Raw genomic sequence first — 24,247 nt, 5'->3', positions numbered from 1 at the left:
GTTCTGCCAATTAGATCTCTTGTTTTCCACGTCCTCGTTGCCGTCGCCGTCGTGGTTGCTTAAGGTCCAGTAATTTCTACGGAGAGTCAAGGTCGAGAAAGGGACAGATAATATATTGCAACAGAAAGATCATACAAGTTTCCAAACAGGATATCGTGGCACTAGATGAAAATTTCCCATATAGCTTCCTATATTTAGCAAAGTCCTATGAATTGAAATACAAACTGTTATATTTGTTCAAGTTTCGAGAACGATCTTCGCTGCTGAAGCACCTGACCTCTTGAAGCACATCCACACAGAAATCATAAATAGTAACTGAATATTTACAGTCAACTTCTTTGTTCTCTAGATTACAGTCATGTTCAGTTAATAATAAAATTTCAAGGCTGATATTTATATCTCCTTCCTGTTCATATTTTAAAATTACTTTTAACCTAGACTGAGCTAAAACAGGGAGGACGCCAAAACTGGTGTCAGTCACATTCCAAAAACAAACCTCATTGGATTTACCCCCATCCACGGTTTCTTAGACCCTTTACACCATACCATCGGTGTGCATATTCTCCTAACTGCTTTCTTAATATTTCCTATGGTGTTGACATGGAGAATTTCTTTATCAATCAAGAGCTCCTTTACTTGGGGATCATTTCTTTTATTCTCACGACGTTAATGCATTGTTCCACTATATCTTTACTATAAGCATTTTCTTTAAAGTTCTTACTTTCAATCGGTTCGGGGTCAAAGACCATATAGGAACTAAATATGAGTATCCATTAGTGAATAAAAAGAAATTTGGGAGCTTACTTTGGGAAAACAGCAAAGAATTTTGTGCCGGGGATTTTGAAACGGGAGGCCACATAAGCTCATATTTCAGATCAAGAACATTCAAGTAATGCGTAAACAGCCAATGGGAACACAAAGTAAATATACCTTAGCCATCTCTACAAAGAAAAAGACGGACGAACAGGGCAAGCATGCGCGGGAACGGCCAACTGGCGATTGAGTGCATACCAAGCCGATAGGAAATACTAAAGGGAACCAATGAGAACTTACAATACATACAAACCAATTGCCTAAGGCTGGAAAACGCGAGGGAACAAGCCGCAATTGTTTTAGTTTTGCGTCTGATTGGTTAAAAGGGTGATGCAATTTCAAAGGACCAATCAAAGTGCGAGGCAAAACGAAACTATAAGAACCCTGGCTTGCTTTTGACGCTCATGTCAGAATTGCTCAAGTAAAAGGTGCATAATGAAACATTGAAAGTTCCAAGAAAAGAAATCCTCCAAAAAGTAGGCTGACAAAGTAAGTTTGGCACAAAAGAATTAAGTCTTTAATCAGTATGAACACCTTTCACATCAATAAATTTCACATCCATGAATATCATCGCATTACATTGTTGACTGAACGACTTGTGCAAAAAAGTAAAAAATACAATCAAAACTCATACAAGACAACGATTCCTGAGGCGTATGAAAAAGGAAGATTTGTTAACTTATTTATGGTTGGTTTGTCTTCGTAAGCACATGTGGGCTAGATTACGAGCAGTCCCTGCGAGTCCATAAAATCAGCGAAAAAAAAAAAAAAAACAGTTGTGGGCTAGCGCGCCGCGCAGAATTTTTTCCCGCGCCTTACTCCCCGAGTTCCGCACAGCACGCTAGCCACAACTTTTTTCGCTTTTTTTTTCGGACGAACTACTTTACAGAAAAGGAAGGACCGCTCGTAGTATACACGTGGGTGACTTAGAGATTACAATTCATTCATCATGTCTGCTTCCTCCACACTTCGTAGAAAGTCCAGCTGGCGAAAGGTCAAGGATAAATGAAAAAGGGAGAGGTCTCTAATTTAGAAGAGAGATCAAACTTGACCAAACCTCAAATCTCATAAAATAGTGTACCTCATAAGATGTATAAACAGTTCTTCCCTTTTAAAAAGGGAATCCTTGAGAGGTCGGAAAACCAAGTGGAAACACACAAACGAACCATCACAAAAGGTTGTGAGAAACAAGCAAGAAAGGACGTGTGGTGCTATTTTAAAATCTGGAGAATTTTTAATTGATCGGATCATAATCAAGCTTTGGCTTGTCAAATAGATCACAGAAAGCCAACCGGAGAATTTTCCGAGGGGTACTCGAAGAGACTAGAAACGGATTTACTAGCCGCGCCTACATGTAACCACCTGTTAAAGGATTGGAAGCGAGAATCCCTGTGTTTATCTAAACTGGTCACACCTAATCAATGTGACTCTTTCCTAGAATTGTAAATTTGAAGGATGTATCTTCAATAGTTCAGCCCTTGATAAACGCAGCCAGATTCTCTTAAATCTGATCAAACTCTGATCACAAATCCCCAGGGTGAGAGTAGATACGAAGCAACAGATGTTGAAAGTGTGGAAATCTTCTTGTTATTGGGACCATAACAAAGGATACTTTTCTTCAAATGAAGGAACGAACGCAAATTCTCTCCGAAACTCCACCGGATAACGGAGGTTCATTAACTGCTGTTCATACTTCTCTATTTGCTTCTTGCATGTTGCGCCATTTGTACCCTAAAATAAATTATAACATAACCAAAGTAAAGCGCGCGCTCTGATTGGTCAATTTAGCGTTCCCCATTTACCCATGGGTGTACGCTGCTGACGTGAGCAAATGCAAAGACTATTTTTCCGCGCGCGCTTGTTTTTTCTGGTCGCGTAAGATTTGTTAAATAAACGGGAACTCTTTAGCTACAATGTATCAATGTTATGTTATAAAACAAATGGTAAACACCACAGCGTACACTATTGTGTTATGGATGCACTTGGGAGGTTTGCTAAGCACTCAAGAAGCTAAAGTCGCTCTCGGCTGTCGCCTCGAGCGACTCTTACGCTTCTTTCGTGCTTAGCAACCTCCCGCGTGCATCCATAACTCAATAGTGTACGCTGTGGTGTTTACCATTTGTTAACAAAAGATGATTCAATTTACGATCAAACGATCAGACAATCAAGATTACAATGTTTAAGGTATCTTTACCTGAGCGAAGAATTTTCCCTCGGGTTTGAGCACGCGCAGTGTAAGATTCAAAATTTCCCGCACAAAATCCCAGTGAGAATCTACAAAGTAAATAACCAAATTAATAATTAAGAAAATTGCGACAGAAAAACAATCCTTTTCTTTAGAGGCCAAAGTTTTTTCCACTACAGTTTATAACTCATAAATACTCATATGCTATAAGTAAAACAGTAAGGCCTTCTATAAGAGGCCTCATAAGACGTGAAACCGCTATGTGAAACCCCCTAAGTAAAACCACGCGAAACACACAGCGCAAACGCAATTTTTTTCCGCGCTTTTGGTCGTGCTTTCGTCCTTGAGCGTGCTTCCCGTGCTTGCGACCGCTCGCACAACTCCTAAGGAAAAACAAATTACCTGCGAACGCTGCGAATAAAACAAGAAATTCCTGGAAATACGCAGAGGACAAAGCTCTGTACAGAAAGATAATTGCTTAACTTCTGCTGGGGTAAGTGAAATTTTTAACTGTACAGAAAAAATTTCCAGTTAAAACCCTTTCATTTTGAAGGGTATTCTTTGTAACTTCTGAATGAAACGTTGACACTGTATCTATCAAACGAGGCTCTTTCAAATAGATTATATTCCTAAAAAATTGCATACATACATATATATATATATATTGTGGGAGGAAAAAGACAAGTAAACTACAAGTTCATCCCTACAAGCCTGTTTCGTGGTCGCCCACTCATCAGGGGATTTAATGAGAATAAACTTTACCATTGCTTATATACAATATAATTTGCACGATCTAACTAGTCTAATTTATGCAGCGCGAAATTGACAGTTTGCACTGACAATGGCCTTAAAGTTGAAAAAACCAGTTACTTGGTAAGAATTAAACAGTTTTCGACCAAACATCTTACTTCAGGCTACAGTTACCCACTTCACCCGTATCTGGTAGCACAAAAATAGTACCTCATAAACTTTTATCTTGGTCAGAGCACTAGAAATAGACTTTCAAGTAATGTATCGAAAATAGAGTATAAGAGTATAAGCAAAGCTTACGATGCAAGGAGACAGCTACGGGTATATCTGTGAGGTCATTAATAACATAATCAAAAGTCTTTCCACTCTCCACATATTCCTTCAACGCTTTGACACAGTCATCAATTCTAATCTGTAATAGGACAAACAACCAGGAAAACAGATTTTAGGGGCTTAAACCACTGCTAAAAGACAATAAAAAAGCTTGCATGCCAGAGAGGATTGTGGTGAGTAAGCTGGTAGCATATGAAAGCTAACTTCGCTGGGTTAATTAGCAAGGGTAGACCCTTTCCACACTGATGGCTGAGAATTAAGATCATGTAATAGGTAGATGCACTTGGGAATTTGTATCAGTTCCCAGATGAGTAAACTTGATTTGGTTAAAAGTTCAACTTTAAGGCCATCTGTTATTTTAGTAGGAAAAATACCACTACAAGTTTTGAAAAAAAAAAAGACATTTTATAGAAAAGTAGCATTAGAAGTATGTTCTACATTTGTTATTGTTTGTGTGTAACACCAGCCCCCTCCCCTCCCCCCCCCCCCACAAACATCCTTTGAAAAACAGCTTGCTACTTGGAGACAGCATTGCATACCATAATAAATAACTGAATGAATGAATGAATGAATGAATGAAATCCAAAACAAGAGCTGCAAATGAGACTAACCAGACATCACTCAGATTTACCTCATAATTATGTCCTTTGTATGAATCCATAGAGCTGCCACAAATTCCTCGTAAATGTTTAATTGATGCATCAACAACAACCTTGTCTATGTTTACCATGTTAAGTAACAAACATCCGCGTGAAATTTCTTTGACTGGATCCTCATGTTACATTAGCTTGGTGAACTGACATTCAATAGTAAGTCTAAAATTTTTGTTTTCTCTCAGAACTGAACCTCTAAATACAAAGGATATTTCAACCATAGTGACAAACTTTGGAGACTCCTTAAGAAGCTCATTTAAAACTCCACCATCTCCCCCTCCTAGAATGAGGATGTCTTTGTCTTTGTAGCTTTCTCTCCCATTTCCTAACAATGCTTTTGTGTAATCAATGTCACTTTCAGCCAACACTGAGGGGTATAGGAAATGAAGGGAAGTTATAATTTAGTTTGCAAATTCAATGCTTTTAATACATGTTTTGCTATAATTGTATAATTAAGTGGGAGTTAAAGGAAAATATACTGAAATGTTTTGGGCAAAAATGTTTTTTTAAGGGAATCAGGATGGTTCATTCTTGTTTTCTCTTGTCATTGTGTAATTTGTTCTTTATTTAAATGAGCATCACATGCAACCAAACCCTGGCTCAACACTTTCGTTGACCCAGCTTTATTTCTAATGGCCATTAAAAGATTTATGCCTGCATAATTACTAAAAAACCAGACTCAAACCAAAAAAAAAAAAAAAATTAGTACATGCCAAATTTCAGTCATTTTGGAGCATTTGACCATTCTTTCTGTTTTCAAAGTTACATGAATTAGTGTTTGTTTATGTGTACAAAACCATAGATAAGTGATGGTTTAATTGAAAACTTTGTTACTTACTCTCCTCCAGATCTAAAAACAACATATTTCCATAGCGCGAGGAATGAACAATCCACACATCTTGGTAATTAGACTGTTGCCTGAACACTTCCCTGAAACACAATTTACCAACTATGGTCATTTTGCTAACTTATGGTTAAGTTTTCTTCATGAAAATAACAACGAAATGATATTGTAACGAGCAGAAATCTGCGTCACTAGTATGGTTTTCAACACAAATTGACAGGAAATTTGATACACTGATGAATGGACCCTCTCATCCAAAATACATCAAAAATCTGCTCTTCTCTACTCACTTGTCAAAGTCATACTCCTTCAATCTTCCATCTGATGTATCATGGTAACGCAAAATTTCTCTTCCTCGATGAATGGTAGGGATGAAGTGAGCCTTGCAACATTTCAATGCCTCATCTACTTTGTCACGGAGATCGATGTAATCCTAGAAAATGCACTAATTAAAATAAATGATTTGAAACTCAACCTATCCAAGCCTTAGAAGGGACTGCACAGCATTTGGGGTGGTTAATCTTAATAAACTCTTTACAGTTTTGGTATTCCTTTTTCCGAAGGGTACTCATTTTTAAAATTTTAAATATCATCTTAAATTGTAATTATAATTTAAAGATTATTAATTACAACAAAACACAAGTTATTTTTTAATTTTGCTTATATCTATGGTTATACACCTAATGCAAATATGGCGACCAATTTGAGTTGCCATTGTTCTGGACTCACTAGCCGCTCACACATGTAATAATCCTTTTGTGTTTCCTTGTGAAGATGAGGTTAGTGAGTCCAGAACAATGGCAATTCAAATTGGACACCATATTTGCATTTGGTGTATTCTTTGCTTACTGGTACTTTGTACATTCCAACAAAACTTTGTCATATTAATCCAATATACTGAAAGTCCACTCCTTATTTATTAAAACTAAATGACGTAAATCACTCACACTTCTTTGGAGGATTTGTTCACTTGAAATATCATTGATATATTGCACAACATCTAAGGTGATAAGACCATCAGGAAGCAGCCGTACTGTGCACTGACTGTGAAAACAGCAAAAATTCACCTCAATTAGAAACCAGTTCTAGTTCCTAGCAAATATTGGAGCCATGGTACTAGTCAGACAGTCAATACAGCTGATATTCTCAATATTGACCATGCATGAGGTCAATATGGCTAACCAAAGAACAAATTATCAGTCCATAAAAAAAACAAAAATTACTGAGGCCACCTTGACTCTTCAGTTAATCACTGAAGGATTTATTCCATGATCAAAAAGCCAGCTTCAAGTAATTTCACTAGAAATAGCAAAGTGGCCTAGCCTATAATTCCCATTCAGAAGGCTAAGCAATATTACAGTTCCTGTTTTATCTCACACTCAAACAGAGCCAGCCATGTAACAATCCTATTCAATAATATTCTCTATACACCAATAATTTCTTTACAGTATTGCCAAGTTCAAATTTAGTAATTCTATTCCATTTGTAAAGCAGTGGAGACTGTGTGGTGAAAAATTGTATGACAGTTACATAATGAACACTGCACTCACATTCCATTCTGACCAGCAAATAGCATTGTGGTTGGACTGCTAAACTCTGGCTTATCAATTTGAAAATATTCCTCTACAATTTTTCTCATTTTTCCACTTATTGACGCCATCCAGATTCCAGATGGATCTGGTGTCACTCGAAAGTCAAGTAATGTATGATTCACTGACATCTCAGGGCTGGGATAAACTGCAAGACAGATAGATAGATAGATAATAATCTTTAGACAGGGTGCATTCTCACAGAAGTGGTTTTCAGAATGGCCCTGTAAGCACCCATCCAACCCACCCCAGGGGAGAACATCCACCACACAGTATACGCGTGTGTGGGAAATTAAAGTCTCCTACCCCTAAACCTGCAGGAGACGGGACCTCCATTTATTCATCCCTATCCGAGAAGACTAGAATATCTAACCATTTCTTGATGTTACAGAAAGGAAGCATATTCTTCTCAGTTATTTTAAGACCTTGAGTGTTGGTCTGGCTGGGGCTCGAACCCTCGACCTCCCACACAACAGTCCAGCGCTCTATCCATGGAGCCAACCAGACCAAATTTATAGGATCAGTTATAGTTACGGTTAAAATCCCATTTTGTTACCTGGCTACCAGTTGGACCAGCCTAGAATAAGAATCCATAACCCTCCTCTATCCCAAACATCAGTTACTAGGACATGTCACACAATCCTCAATTGTTCATAGTAGAATGTCTGACACACAGCTAGGTCAGTTATAAATTTTTATAGTCTTTTACCCGCATTTTTGAAAATCCTACTCTATAAAATTAATAATTCTTATGTAGTACTTCACTGCATAACAGACCATATAATTAAATATAAATTACATCGGAAAGGGCTAGATAACGAGCGGGTAGTTGGAACCTGCTCTCTCCTTCAACCCCACTCTCTAATTTCAGCCGTACCTGATTCACTATAGTTCTCGAATCAAGTGAACTTGCCTTTCTGTGAACCATATTTACCTCATATCAGTGATTTTCTAATAAAATTTAAATCACTTGTAACGGTTGAATTAATCAGTAACCGTGTACTTTGCGTTCATTACACGAGTTTATGCAGGTGGCCAGGATCGCCACTGTCACAGAAGCGAACAAGAGGGTAATTTTCAGTCCCTTATGAAATAATCGTAAGTTCAAATGAGAGATCTCATTATAAACCTCGTACCATGTGTTCAAATTGCCGATTGACGTGTCGATCAAAGAAGCTCGCTATCACCAAGTTGACACCGCGGGCTTTCCGTCTATTTTACACTTGATTCTGCCCACGATGGGAATTTTACAAACATCATCAATGCAAGGTTGCAACAAAAATAACTGCTTCTCCTATACCTTACCTTTTGAACGTCTATACTTGAGTCTGGCTCCTGCAAAATTAAAGGAGGCGAAGCGATCAATCGATCGGCAAATTGTTACACTTAAGAACTGGTTACCATTGCCGACTTTCATATCGTGAGAGACTGGAGCGAGTTTTGCCAACGCCGGACAAAATTTCAATATGGGCGCCATGGCAGGAGAATCTGCAACAGCCTCCAGTGGATCTTCTACCTCTACAGGGAAACAAGACAAGGGAAAGGGATGGCACTGGAATTTTGTAGCGGCTTTGTGCACAAACAACTGGAGAAACAAGGATTTAACGTACTATACGCTCTCAAGAAGTGGTTCATCGACTGACGCAGCTCTGAGGGCTTCTGAAAGTACTTAAGAACGATGACATCAATTGGAAGAAAGCAGTTATTTGCTCCCAGCACTGGTCGAAAGGAAAAAGAGGAAACCTCTACGATCTACCGGATCGTGTTTATAATGAACAGTATGTTCAAAATCTTGAGGAATCTGCATCAAAATGTGCAAAGTTAAAAGCAAATAAGCTGGTAGCGGCTAAGCGATCGTTAGAGTTTTCATCTTGTGAAGTAAAATCAAAAAGGCGAATAATCTTCAAGAAAGAAAGAGAGGAGGATAAGGAGATAACCCCTGTAGTAAATCTGGCTTCTGGGAAAGATGAAAGTCAATACAGACTAGAAAATGAAATGCTTAGAAATCAGTGTGAAGAACTGGCAAGTAAATTGAAAGAGAAGGACAAAGAGATGGAAAGGCTGAAATGTCAGGTAGAACACTTGCTCAAAAAAGAAAAAAAACAGGAAAATAAAATAAATGAACTGACGGAAGAACAATTCACCCACATGATGTTGAAGGACAAACATGATAAGTTCATTTATTTAACTGAACTTACCACAAATGAATTTGATTGTTTGTATTAGTGTGTTGAACCACTTTTGCATCTGATCAGATACCCTGATTGCAAAGGTGGAGGTCTTGAGACAAAGAGCAGGAAGTTAGACACAAAAACTGAACTCATGGCTTTTTTTACAGTTTGTAGACACTCACTACACCTCGGTATTATGGCTAGGATGGTGCAAACAAGTGTGCTAACAATTTCTAGAGCTTTTATTGGCTGGGCTATATTCTTATCCACAGTATTTGAATGTCTTGACCTCAAACCATTACCTGGGTTTGTCCAAGCATACCTTCCACAGGAATTTTATGACGCTGGTTATGTGGAAACCGAGGCTCTAGGAGATGCGACAAAAACTTGGATAACTCAGTCAGAGAATTATGATATAAATAATATCACCTTCAGCTCATATAAAAACCACACGACTGGGAAGACATCTGTTTGGATTTATCCCCACAGTGGTCTTCTCCATTGCAGTGACACTTACCCTGGAACAATATCTGATAAGGACATCACTGAACAATGTGAAGTGCTGGACAAAGTGAACAAAGGAAAAATCATTCTAACTGACAAAGGATTTGACATTGCAGACCTGTGCCACCATAAGGGACTACTACTTAATCCCCCTCCATTAAAGTTTGATTCCCAGTATGAACAAACTGACATCAGCAAAAATTTTGACATTGCAACACTGAGGATATACAACGAAAATTTCATTGGACGAATGAGACTGCACCATCTTGAATACCTGTTGGCCCATGAATCGAACTGATATACTAGGTTACTGCTTTAAAATCTTTGTGCATGGTGTAAACACCTTGAAAAGTCCTGTTGGCCCAAAAGGGATTGTTCAGAAATCTGTATGTAATTTAATACAAAGAACTGAGATGATCTGACTTGAATGAAACATACATGTATTTAGCCACTAAATGTAAAGTAGTGTATCATTTTTAAGTCCATTAAGCATGGCTTTTGTTTACAACACTGGCAATATTGATATTGCTACTGTTCTGATTGACAATTTGATTCTAAACATGGCCATGCTTTTGTAAAATGCAGTCTAGATGTTTAAATGATCAATTCAATCCCTGGCATTGTTATGTGTTACACTCTGTGAAAAATAACTTGTTTGACAGTTTTTGGCATTGCATTAATCCATGCTGGTGTTTATGCATTAATACTTGAGTCATCTTTTTGGTCAACTGTTTCCTTTACAAGTCTGACATCACCTAGATCTGTGATCTCAGAACTGCTCACATAATTCAGGTTTGAGTGCCATGCATCATGGAAACCTTGTTCTTAAAACTTTGTTGTCATAAAGTTCTTCAAAATCTTTGCAATAATCATGGTCACTGAACACAGTTCTCGCATAATAAGAATTGTTACAATGAAGTTGCATTGCAAGTCCAGAGTTGATTCCATACTTTCTTAAAGTTTTATAGAAATGCTGCTGCACTCTATGGCTATTAAGATCCTTCATCATCTGACCTGAGATATCATCTACATCCCTTTTCAACCAGCAATTCTTTGAATTATCGTTAACTGCTGCAGTCAATTTTTCCCCGTTGTTTTCCTGTCCTGTCTTGATTTTCAAAGGTTTCCTAGAAGAAGAAGCATTTCTATATGCTTTGAGAGGTATGTGGGAAGTGCTTGTTGCCATATTTGACTTTCCGTACCTTTTTTATGCCACTTTTGCATCTTCTGGGTGCAAGTTAGGGAAAACAAAAAAACTTTGTGCTTGGAGTAATGCTGTAAAAACAATAAGAGGGCAACAGCGTGACAGCATATTTCACATTTACCTATTGGACACTCGCAGTATCCTTTCACTGGATAATTATCTTTGAATACCAATACAGCGTGACGAGTGATCTCTTGCCCGAAACTTTTGAAGATCATGGCCTTTACAAAAGTAACTTCTCCATTCTTATGAACTTTAACTGTCTTTATCTTCCTCGAGTTAAAGATTCTCTGGGCCTTGCGATATTGTCCTTTGCGACCTTGTCTCTCGAATCCAGTGTGTTGACTTATGGTTGACGCGTCTACTAGGGGAAAAAGCGATTGGTCTGTACTCCATACAGACGATGGTGGAGGTATTTCAGTTGGATCCATACTTGCTTGAAAAAAATTAATATTTTTTACCTCTTATCTCCCAGCATTAGCCTAGCTATTTGGGAGTACAAGTTCTAAGTTCCAAGTTTCTTTACGTCTCTTTTCTAACAGATTGTTGTCACTGGCAAACGGAAGCAGCCGATCGAGAAGCTCCTTCTTCTTTCCGGCAACCTTCAGTTTCATCTCCGTCAACACAGATTTTAAATCTCCTACGCTCCATCCAGCTAAATTAGCGTCCTTCAATTTCACTGCTAAACTATCTGGCCCCTTTGAATCTACTTTCTTCGTGGTATTCATGTCTGCAAACATAGGTTTTCTTCGGATACGAAACTTGCAGCTCTTATATACACAGAATAACTTTTAACTTTCTCGGCAATTTTGTCCGGCGTTGGCAAAATTCGCCCCAGTCTCTCACTATATGAAAGTCGGCAACGCAGCGCGCAGCCATCGAGATGCACGCGGGAGGTTGCTAAGCACGAAGCGTTGGTTTCGAACCATTAAGCAAACCAAAGGCAAACAATTTACGCTGTGGCTAAATGACCGGCAGCCGGTCAAGGTTTTCAAATCACTAAATGGTGGAGGGGGACAGGGGGGCGGGAGCCCGGGAGAACAAGGGGCGGGAAGCGGTATCTACACGAGGGCGGGAACCTGGAGCAGAAATAAATAAGACGATAGTTTGTTGTTTATTACTGGGTATTACTCAGTCATAAACACTTATCTAGCAAGGTTTTGAAAATTCTAGTTAACATCTACCAAAATGCTTAAAAACATTTTCGGAGGCAAGAAAACGGGTACGTAAATTTGTACGTATTTCAGCCCGGGCATTTGTACGTATTTCAGTACCGGGCATTTGTACGTAAATTTCTAATTAAATTATGTAAATAGTTGAATTCTAATTAAATTCTGTAAATTTCTAGTTACATCTACGAATATGCTTAAAAACATTTTCGGAGGCAAGAAAACGGGTACGTAAATTTGTACGTATTTCAACCCGGGCATTTGTACGTATTTCAGTACCGGGCATTTGTACGTAAATTTCTAATTAAATTATGTAAATAATTGAATTCTAATTAAATTCTGTAAATTTCTAGTTAACATCTACGAATATGCTTAAAAACATTTTCGGAGGCAAGAAAACGGGTACGTAAATTTGTACGTATTTCAGCCCGGGCATTTGTACGTATTTTCAGCCCGGGCATTTGTACGCAATTTGTACGTATTTCAGCCCGTACATTTTCCATCCCGGGTACGTAAATTTGTACCCGGGCTGGAAAAACAGCATTACTTCCGCTAAATTTGTGAATCCCTTCAAACTGGTTACGTCATTGATCATGAGATAGCATGACATGTACAGTGTCTGGTAAGTTGTAGCTGTCGAAAATCTCCAACAAAGAAAGTGGTTCAGGGTCATTCAGGTCAATTGTGACAAATATCGTCAAAGATCATATTAATCAGTCTCAGTATTTTCCGTTGTGGCCACGAAAAATCCGTTCATGAAAGACCTTCTTGGGAGCTCGCTCCTTATGACTGCACCTCCCAAATTACTGAAGATTTTGCCTCGTGGCGCAAACTTGTTTCAAAGGAATGACGCTTCAGTGAGCGCGCCGGAGAGTGCGGAGTGGTCCACTACTTTTCGGCGCAATTTTTTTATTTTGGATAAGGCTAAGGTACTTCCCATTAAGATAGGGAGTCAAACAGCATGGCAAGCCATCAGATTGGATTTTACGGACAACAAAGACAAAATGAGCAGAGGATTACGAAATACACGGTAGATGTGGTTTCCTGTGCTGTCTGTATCATACACGGTAATTAAACATGTTTGCAGCTGCCAAAAGTGCGGATTACATCCACTTTAATTCTCTCAAGCAAAAGATCCCTACATTTTTCAAATTTTGAAGTAGGACGATTTAGGAGAGGAATCACCATTAGTTTGTTTGGTACTGGTGAAGCGTTGTCAAATAAATACAGAAAATTCCGTCGATGATAACATTACACAATCTGGACAACTCATGCAAAGGAGTGCAACAGTACAACCTAGCACAAATCAAACGTGTACTAACGTTGTAGATATCAAAAGATATCGACCTCACACACACAAGAGAGCAAATGGTTTCTCAATAATGACAAAAATGTGGTGGCCTGTACAAAAATATCAAATTTCACAGATTGGTCCAAAAATTATTGTGTGCTCTTATGAAAGGTTGTCAAGCACGCCATTTTAATCAGTTGCACGCCACTTTTTTTAATTGAAAAAGTCCTTTATCGACAGAATTGAAATATCGTTCCTTTCGTCCCCACACTAATGCTATACCTTTGTTTTGTTCGCAAACGTTCAGTGAAACTCGTTGAAACGTCGTTGCTTGGGCGCAAAAGGAATGTCCCTTCAACATCAATAAGCACTGCACCCCCTAAGTCGTGCCAACCCTCTGCCAGCTTTGAAGATGATGCACCGCCCTCAAGGCGGAAAAAAGACAGTAAAGTACGCTTTGGCCATGGATGGCATCGGCCAGAAACAAAAGCCAAAATTGATCTATTTAAGAAGATCCGTTCATCAGAAAAATCTTCCTTAGAAATTAAACGATCGCCTGAGGAATATAAATTGTGGGAAGTATTTAAAACAGGTAAGTCTTTGTCAAATGTCTTAAAAGAACTTTAATACCGTCGGGCAATTCTGATATACAATGGTAAACGGTATTTAATTTCTTTATCATCATCAGATATAGAGTAAATGTTTCAGTTGTCCGCTATTTCTGAATTAAGGGTCAAGTGTGGAGTATGCTCCAAGGTGGTTACTTTGAAGAGAGCTCGCAGTCGCAGCTATTTCAGTAAGTACCCCCTTTTTCGGCACTCTGTTTCCTGGTTTGTATTTGCAAACTGATAAAAGTCAAACTAATCTACTATTTTATTCCTATATATTTTAAGAGAAACACTACGCGAATTGCAAAACAACAAAATCACTCACGAGGAAAATTACAGATGTGATTGAAAGTACATTAGAAGAAAAAGAAGGGGACGCGATCTAAAGAAAATGAGAGGGAGAAGGAAGAAGCGGTGATCAGCGACAACTGTGACAAGAAGCAAAGCTGTAAGTTTTAGAACAGAGGAAAAATTTGATGCGAAGCCGGGTTGACTAATTCAACCGGAGAGATTATCACCGAACCCTCAATAAAGCTGATGCTAACTTTTAAGAAGGCAGTAAAGTAGTTTTTAAAAGCAGGAACTGAGGATTTTTCATATCACAATGTGCAAACTGTACACTGTTTTATTTTGTCTCAATTAAAGATTAGTAAACTGTATCCAGTAGAAAACGTTGTTATTGCGAGACAAGACCGAGGTCTTAGTATATGACTATACAGATTATTGATTTAAAGTTCTGTAGGTCTAAGCTCAACCTTTTTTGTCTCAAAGCAAACAACAACATGAAAAACATTCTGCAGGTGCTGAGTGGTTTTCTCAAGGTGAAAGTGACCCATGGCAAACTTCAAGTCCTCAAATGACTGATCCCTGGGCGACCAGTACAAGTGGCAGTGATGTATGGGAAATAGTGGAGTACTCTGATCCATTTTCTGTGCACTATAGCACAACGTCGCCAATGGAAGGTCACCCAGAATTCAGTTCATCGTCAGTGACGAGTCCAAACAGCTTTTCTGCACTCCCGACGGCATCTTTGTCAACAGAAGGCCCAGATGGATTGGACGACAGTAGAGACTCTGATACCTATTCAGACTACGAAGCGCATTCGAACAGTGGCAATGATGACGGTTCTGATTGGGAGGATGTCACGGAGGATAGCGGCGCTTACAGGTTTCAGTTTGCTGATCCAGTGGCCGAGATGCTAGACTCAGTTGTACAAAGTGGGGTGCTTCCAAGAGACATATTCTATAAGCTTGTTTCTGGCGCTTTGGAATACGTATCTGTGACCATTCCAAAGGAGAGAAGTACCTGTGGGATCCGACTGTAGTTCGTTGGGCGAGAACGCTTCTTCGTCTTGGTAAAAGCCGAACCTTGAATTTTGTACTTGGACCTGGTGGTTTTAATGCTTGCAGGGAGGAAAGAAAACAGACGTCAAGCAACCGCACGGATTTCAACAGATTCGGAATTCCTTTGCCAAGCAAACGAACAGTGCGCTGCAACAAACCTGGCTATACTGTGGCAAGTGGCATTATTAGAAACCTCCTTTTGTCCATTTTGCGGATCGCCGATTTTCAAAATGCCTTTTGCTATGTCAATAGTTCTACCATCAAAGCTATTGCGATTTCCTTGACGAGAGATGGTCTTGGCCGTAAACCTGGCCTCGAGTTTGATGAAAGAAGGAAGGTTCCAGTTGGTTCAACGAATAAAATTGATATTGATTTTAGAAGAAAGAATCCTGTACCCAATCCTTCGGAACTAAAACAAAGTATGATTAAAGATGCAGACATTTCAGTTGTTAGTACTATTGATAGAAAGATAAGCCTTCCCATCGGAGTCTATTACGAAGCCGCAGATCAATCTGGAAAGTAAATGCTGGCTGAAGTTGAAGAAATTGCTGGACATTTACAAACCTGTCTTACCTGTCTCGAAGCCTTGTTAAAGTCCAGTGATTCTATCTTAATTTCAAACTGCTGCTGTACGTCTCGCTGTGAGTCTTGCCTTGTCCAAGGTGAAGTTTGTCATAAATGCAAAGGAAATGGCTTTCAAACCGTTGAACCGCAACTCCGCCCTTGCGACAAATGTTCGTCTAAAGGCAAAAAGTGCGTTAAGTTTGTAACAACCAGTTAAGAGTAATGGAAGACATTTATCGTGTGTTCCATATTCATTCTGATATTTTAGGTTGTGCCGAGTTGCCATCTCTCTTAAAAGCTGAGCAACGTATCGAGAAAGCGGAAAAAACCCTGATGCAAATACTTAAAAACGCCAAGGCCAAGTTTAAAGTTTCTGGAACGATGCAAGGGCCGGGAACCCCAGCTGAGAAGACACTGAATCGCCTCAGTAACTTTCATCAAGAACTTCCTCCATCGCCTCCGAACGCGATTAAGTAAAGAATGTCCTCATCTGCTCGAAGTTGTTGATGTAAGAACATTTCTTTTACACTCGTTAACGAGTATTTCAATAGTGAAATGCGACAGGTGACAGACACACCTACTATGCTGGATTGTGCGATGAATTTTGTTGAGGTAGCAGATGAGACCTTAAAGAGAATTGCTTGGCCTGGTTACATTTGCTTCACTCAAGTACGAAGACTTACTTCCGGTGCCACGAGAGCCAACTACGTTCCTGAATAAAGACGACATCAAACGTCTTAACGATTGGAGAAATGAATTTGGTCCGTGCGAAATTCTTTCACGAAAGACAAAGCTGGCACTCCCCTCTCCTATATGTACACTTCAGTGGATGCACACGACAGCACCGAGGAACAAGCTCTTACATCAGTACAGGAGCTTTTTAAGGCTGTGAGTTCTGAAAAGGAGGCAGATAAACCCCTGCATCCATTAGGTACTAACTATAGAAGCGATGTAGAGCCCGTACCCTTGCCTGGGTATGATCACAAGACGTATCAGTCATCACATACTGGAATTTACGCAATCAAATGCAAATCCAACTTTTTCTCTATCTTCATTTCACGGCGATAGACGCAAATGATTTCTTTGGTACTACATATGTTATAGTAGATCAAAGCTGTTTTCTCTTCGAAACATCTTGTTAAGAAGCAAAATGCAAGAAAAGTGACGTTATTTGTGAAATTGGTGAAGATTCGATACGATTATTCAACGGTCGTTTAGAGCTAACTGAAGAAAGATTTTGCCAGATCCTTTCAGACTGCTGAGGGGAATGTGATTTAGAACCAAATGAAACTGAAGAAAATCAAGAATGTTATCTTGACTCGGAGGAAGACGAGGCTCTAACCAAAATTTGGAGTAGGAAGGGGTCAGTGCGGCCTCCCCGGCGCATGGAAGACTTTTTCTAACCACAAGGGTTAAAAGACGATTTCAACCCATCGAACAAATCTGATAATCGGTTGAACAAGACTGTTCAATCATGCTTCACAAGCAATTAAACTGAACGCTCAAAATGCAAACGGTTCAACAATTGATGCACTAACAACGAATACTTAGTCCTACTTACGTCAAGAAGGGAAAGCAAGCACGAATACAGAAGAAGCAAACTCTAAACGTTACGTCTACCTCTCAATTTTTTCATTTGATTTTGAATTGGCAATAGCTATTACATCACATAGCTAGTGAACTGAGACTTTCGTCTCTATGACGAGATGTCAGGAGCGACGATCAAACTGTGATAGCCCGGTTAGTGAAACTTAGTTTACGGTAAGAAAACTGACCAGTAGTAGCTTTCATCGGGAACTAATGATGCCCAGCCAAAACAAACGCCAGCCGAAATCAACAAGAATATTAATTTTTAGCTCTGTTTGAAAGTTAAACCCGGGTTTCTGATCCTCTTGATTAAACTGAAGACGGGAGCAACACAATGGAGGTCGGGAGGCAAGGGGGCACACTAGTATGGGAGGCGGAAGAGCGTGGCACGGGAAGCGGGAGACTCCGACCCCCTTTCCCCCCCCCCCCCCCGCCCTCACTAAATGACCGGCAGTCCGACATTTTGCTCAAATCATTTAAGGAATCGAAGAAAGACAAGAAACCCATCCATCAAACTATGATCGTATGTCGATCAAGAACTGCCAAGCGATCCAAGAAAGCTTTAAAGATCGCAAGTCTAGCGCTTGGTTTACGCTAGGCTCAGAGAGCGAAACCATGGTTTGTGACACTTCAGTGTTTTTTTTAGGTTGATTGCTGGTCACGGTTTTCAAATCAGCAAACGACCGGCAGTCTGATATTTTGCTCAAATTTAATAATTAAATCAAAGAAACACATCCAGTTCAAACTATCATATGTCGATTCAGAAATTAACTGCCAAACTATCCAAGAAAGCTTTATAGATCGCAAGTCTATCGCTTGGTTTACGCTCGGCTCACAGAGCGAAACCATGATTTGTGGCACTTGGACTTTTTGGTCGACTGTAGGTCACGATTTTCAAATCACTAAATGGCCGGCAGTCCGAGTTAAGGAAATCTATAATTCTATAATTCTTCTCATTTTTTCCACTTATTGACGCTTTCCAGATTCCAGAAAGTCAAGTAATGTATGATTCACTGACATCTCAGGGCTGGGATAAACTGCAAAAAGACAACCAGACCAAATTCATAGGATCGGTTGTGGTTACCGTTAAAATCCCATTTTGTTACCTGGCTACCAGTTGGAAAAGCCTAGCATTAAAATCCATAAGTCTCCTCTATCCCAAACATCAATTGCTTGACATGTCACACAATCCTTAATTGTCCATAGTAGAATGTCTGACACACAGCTAGGTCAGTTATAATTTTTTATAGCCTTTTACCTGCATTTTTGAAAATCCTACTTCATCAAATTAATAATTCTCACGTAGTACTTCACTGCACAACATACCATATAATTAATCAGTAACCGTGAACATATATATAGGTATACTTTGCATTGTTTACACGAATTTATGCAGGTGGCCACAACCACCACTGTCACCGAAGCGAACAAGAGGGTAAATGAGAGATCTCATTTACCCTCTTACCCTATTACCCTTTAATTTTAACATGTATTTACGTTGACGAAAAAACAGAAGCTCACTGATGCAATCTATGACCATTGGCCTCTGACTCTAAACCCGGTTGCATAACAAAAGGAAATAAACAGAAACGAGGTTAAATGAACCGCACAGTTTTCCAATACCTCCCGAAAAAATCTTGTCGGAAAATGGTAAAAATCTGCAAGTTAAAACCGCATTTCCACGTCACATAACCATCCTCTCCAAAAACGAAATATATGAGCGGCTTCCTTGTCAACGAGCTGCCCGTAACAAAATTGCCACAAAGGAAATTGAGAATGCTATCAAGCTACAAGTAAATCCAAAACTTCACAAGCAGAAAATTGAAACTGCCGATGGCAAAAAGGTGACATCGAAAGACACTTCTGATATAAAAAAATGCAAAATAAGGTAATTTCCAGAAAAATGATCTTGACTATTTAATAGTTTATCTTAAGCAAAAGCCGGGTTGTCGTACAGATGTCGTGGTCGACGAGGAAAACAATTTCAAAAGGTCTCTTCTATCAGGACGCTCACGTGCAAAACATGTATGCCCATTTCCCGAAAATTCTCCTAGTAGATGCAACCTACAAGTTATTGGATCTGCGAATGCTTGTTTACTCGCTTATGTGCATAGACGGTGACGGACTTAGCGAGCTGAGATTGTGGCCTTGTTTATAATAGCAAAGGAAACAAAAGAAGTCATACGGGCAACTGCCGAACTATTTAAAAAACATAATACGTCCAGCGATCAGACAAACGTTGTGATGTCTGACAAAGACTTTACCGAACGAGAAGTATTTAAAAACTCCGCATTTCCGGCCGCAACTTTGAGCATTTGCCCTACCACACGTTAAGGTCCTTCAGACGGGAAATAACTTGCGAAAATATGGGCATTACATCAGCTGAAAGGCTAAGGACACTGAAAATTTTACCTTCTTTGGCACATTCCAAGACCTCGAGTGAATACGAGACACATCTTGATGAACTGAAACATACCAACATCAGGAGTGTCATCAAGTATGTAATTGAGAATTGGCATCCTACAATGGGTTGCTTCAAAGACGTAGGAGAAACTACCAGCAACAGACTGGAATCCACCTTCAGCAAGTTAAAAAGTGTTTTTCTAGATATGCCAGTTTGTTGCAGTTTTGCTCCGAATTCATTGCAGTGTTGCAGTGCTTAAGAGAGGAATGCAACCACCGTAATGGCAATTACAAGAAGGCGAACTGAGTTTGATTATCTCGGCAAAGATCTCCAAGCATATTAAAAAAATCTCACTCCGTATGCATTCAAGTTCATTCGAGAACAATATGACGCTGTAGCCAAAGTCAAAGTTCTCTCACAAAAAAACAGCAGTGAGTTCATCTTGTCCGGGTCATGAAAAAGCAATCAGGAACCACATCTTGCTACAGTCAGTCACTGTGACTGCTCTTTCTTCACTCGGATGTCCTTGCCTTGCAAACATATTTTTAAGTTCATGAGGTTGTCAAACTTCCAGCTTTTGATGAAACCCTTGGTTATAAGCATTGGCCGATGGATTTCTATTTAACAATAAACCGTCTGAACGCGGACATCCCTATTCTCCATGACCATGACTTGGAGCACTATGTTGAGTATGTCTCGACGCTTGCAGAAAACAAAACTACTCTTACACAATCTCAAAAATTCAGGAGAGGTCTTAAAACAGCACAAGTTATTGCGTCCCTTGTAAGTGAGGGTGGCATGTCTACGTTCCAAAGACAACATAAAGTTCCAGAGTCTTTGATAAGGAGCTGGAAACGTGGTCATGAGGTAGTTGTCCAGGAAGTGGAAGGAGTACCAAAGACAAAGACAGACCAGGAAGTAGAAGACCCTAAGAAAGTAGTTACAGAAACCCAAAGTGATACTCACATGACAACAGACAGGCTACAGGAGAAAAGTTTGACACATTGGAAACGCCGAAGAAAGAGAGCTATGGACAGACAATTCCCCAATGAGTTATAATTAAGCGAAAGACAATGTAGAAAACACCAAGCAAGCATATCAACTTTTAAATGAGAATACTGCGGCTACCGTAAAAGAGGACACTGCGGCTATCGTAAAAGAGGACACTGTGAAAATGAATAACGATGAGAGGGACGGCGAAAAGTCGACTGAATTTTCTCAAATAAAGATGCCACCTAAGATTCTAAAACGAGGCCGCCCGAAGGGAGCGGAAGTGACGGTTATTGGCCTGCCGAGAAAGAAAAAGAAGAAAGAAAGTCGCAACAACTTACAGTTTCATTCTGTAGGCTCAGTCCCACCGATAAAGACAGAATGATCCTTGCCTCTCTCTCGACATCACTGGCCGTAGGTGAAGGCATAGCAGGCCATCGGTTTCTGACCAAAGATGACATTTTGCCCGTTGGTAAAATATCAGACACTGTCAGGGACGAAGAAATGGTGGACATTCTCCGCGTTGAAAAATACTTTAAAAAAGATGCGTGGCTGTCGGTTCTTAAATCAACAAAGGAGAAGATCTGCGTAGACTTTGTTTGTTCTGTTCGTGCAAAAATGATAAACAACGAAAGTGAAGACAGCATTGCTTGTAACAGGTGTCTCATTTGGACTCATTTTGCATGCACTTCATTAAAAAGTCCACCAAAGAACAGAAACTGGTTCTGCAAATCTTGCAGAATTAAATACTCATAACAATTTACACCAGATTATTTTTCAGTCTACTCTGACTTCTAAGATTACCCGGTTACTAATCAAAGTAATGACATATGGGATTTTCCATACGCTGCGTTTTCCGTAGGAAGTGCACAAGAGGGCGCTTCCCATGCCTCAGTGGAGTATAGTAGCTACAGATATATTGCTTTCATTGTAAGAAATACTTAAGATATATATTGAGTAAGTACTACTTCATTTTTTGGAAACGGTTTCGTATCTGACAATGATAGAAGGTTCTAGAAGTTTTTCTGGCGCTAGTTGCCTTTCAATTTTATTTGCAATCATTTCATATTTTTCATGGAATTAACTGTAAATCATCTTGTGAATCAAGAGTTAGACTGGTGGTCTATAAAAATCTGCTGGATGGCTTTATACTTCTTATTCGACATATCATAGTTTGGACTTGCAATCTATAAAGCTTTCCTGGATCGCGGAGCAATTCTTAATCGACATATCATAGCTGAATTGGATGGGTTTCTTCGATTCCCTAAATTTGAGTCAGATATCAGACTGCCTGTCATTTAGTGATTTGAAAACTGTGACCGGCAGTTGACCTATAAAAAGTCTGTGTCACAAACCATGGTTTTGCTCTGTGAGCCGAGCGTAAACCAAGCGATAGACTTGCGATCTTTAAAGCTTTCTTGGATCGCTTGGAAGTTCTCAATCGATATGTGATAGTTTGAATTGGATGGGCTACTTCGATTCCTTAAATTTGAGCAAAATATCAGACTGCAGGTCATTTGGTGATTTGAAAACCTTGACCGGCTGCCGGTCATTTAGCCACAACGAACAATTTAAGGTGGCTGAACACAGTTTTTGATACCTGTGTTTATTTCGCCATTTTCTCTAAAACCCTGGCAGCAATTAACACAAACTTTGGTCTTTTGATAGTTAAGCTGACATATGTGCCGTTGCCATGGCGACATGAATAAATATAAAAAGGCCTTTAAAATCGTTTTTGTTTATCTGTAGAAAATCTAGTCATTAGATTAACTTTATAATTTTCTTGCTACGAGCTTGTAACGATACTTACAAGTTAACACCATTTTGCTAACAATTTAACATAGAGATCTTTAATTATCCCCTGTTGAAGATTCACTCGATTATCTAGAATGTCCTTTGTTTAAAATCAACTTTTTTCGATACTACAATAACTCATTTCCTAAAGTATTTTCGTGCCAAATTTCGTGAAATTCTAATGAGTGGTTCTCAAGAAATAGGCATATTTCCAGAAAGGAATTTTCTATTCAATCGCAATTTTTTTACCTACTACGCATGCGCTGCATTTAACTGAGTTCTTTCGGTGACGACGAAAAAGCTGAAGATTGCTGGGTTCTTTGTACCGTTAACTTTTCTAACATATCTTCGTAACAAAAGATTAAAGCCATCAATGCACTGCGCCAAATATAGAGAAAAATATCACAGATAGTGCGGGTACATGTGAGTAAATAATGACCGCTCTATTGACAGTGTTTTTTTTTCTTTTTCGCAACCCTTGTGCGCGCGCTGAGTTGCATCAGCAAAAGTGCGCGGGAAAACTGTGTTCGGCCACCTTAACGAGCCGTCTATTAAAAACTGACACATTGAAAACGTTTTAACTTGAGGTTTCTTCCCATCTTCAGAGGCCGAAAAAATCGTTTTATCTTTTATTGGACTAGATTTAAGTTACATATTTTACCTAAAGTTTAAAAAAAGAATAATTTTAAAATCTCAAAAAGCGTGCGACTTATTTAGGAAAACGCATTTTAAAATAAAAGTTAATAAATCAGGAAGATGTCATAATCTCGTAAATGGGCGAACCCCTTGAGGAATATTCGCGGCAATTTCGTGTTATTGCTGACGAGTCCTAGCGAGGCAGCAGCCTATTCTTTACAGTAGCGAGAAAAAGCCAAAATGTGTCGGATGTAAGATCCGAGACATGCCCAGTCGATTACGTTTTTTATATCGGGGTCACGTGATGACATCACGTAAAATGCACGTGGAAATATCGATCGATTTCGAGTAATGCCCGTTGAGGTAAATAATTCGACCATTGAGTTACATTTGCCCGTTGAGGCGAAAGAAAAGATTGCAATCATAGATTCAAAATATGGATCGCTCGTTGAAGCTAACCATTCAACAAAATGTGGATCGCTCGTTAAAGCTTACCCTTCAACTGAAAAGTCAAATGACAGTTTGGCTTTGAGACAAATTCTGAGTCGATTTCATCCGTGGAGAGCATCCATTTGACTGTCGAGTTCAATTGTTTTTCAACCTTTGAGTCAAAAGAAAACTTCTCGAGCACAACATCAAGGTTACTTCCATCCTTCGTGGGTGTCCTCCAGGAAAAAAAATTCGTACGCGCGCTAGTTTAAAAAAAAACCCTATCAAACTATTCATCAAATGAAAGCTTAATAAATGCAGTCTACGATAAAAATATAAATTAGGCTATTTTTTCATTTAGGGAGTGTCAGGAGCCGGTAAGGCGT

At 39.3% G+C, this 24,247-nt stretch overlaps 1 protein-coding gene, 1 long non-coding RNA gene and 1 pseudogene across 2 annotated transcripts; 2 read left to right on the top strand and 1 right to left on the bottom strand.

Annotated features, from left to right (window-relative positions):
* Window positions 1-1,307: 1,307 nt before the first annotated feature.
* Window positions 1,308-9,212, bottom strand: LOC111334447 (spermine synthase). Its single transcript, XM_022940186.2, has 11 exons — window positions 8,473-9,212; window positions 7,129-7,315; window positions 6,526-6,622; window positions 5,869-6,011; window positions 5,573-5,664; window positions 4,947-5,101; window positions 4,713-4,802; window positions 4,049-4,160; window positions 3,008-3,087; window positions 2,426-2,544; window positions 1,308-1,797 (listed from the first exon to the last, which is right to left on the bottom strand). The coding sequence occupies exons 1-11, from the start codon at window positions 8,642-8,644 to the stop codon at window positions 1,761-1,763; spliced, it is 1,284 nt and encodes a 427-aa protein (XP_022795921.2). The 5' UTR covers window positions 8,645-9,212; the 3' UTR covers window positions 1,308-1,760.
* Window positions 8,905-10,777, top strand: LOC148725668 (uncharacterized). Its single transcript, XR_015990747.1, has 2 exons — window positions 8,905-9,045; window positions 9,206-10,777. It is a non-coding gene; the product is annotated as an uncharacterized LOC148725668 (long non-coding RNA).
* A 6,057-nt stretch (window positions 10,778-16,834) lies between these two features.
* On the top strand, window positions 16,835-22,158 carry LOC148725667 (uncharacterized; annotated as a pseudogene).
* Window positions 22,159-24,247: the final 2,089 nt, after the last annotated feature.

Source organism: Stylophora pistillata, chromosome 8 (assembly GCF_964205215.1).
Source record: "Stylophora pistillata chromosome 8, jaStyPist1.2, whole genome shotgun sequence".
Lineage (NCBI taxonomy): Eukaryota > Metazoa > Cnidaria > Anthozoa > Scleractinia > Pocilloporidae > Stylophora > Stylophora pistillata.
Note: the sequence above shows the minus strand (reverse complement) of the source record. Positions and strands in the feature narration are given on the sequence as shown.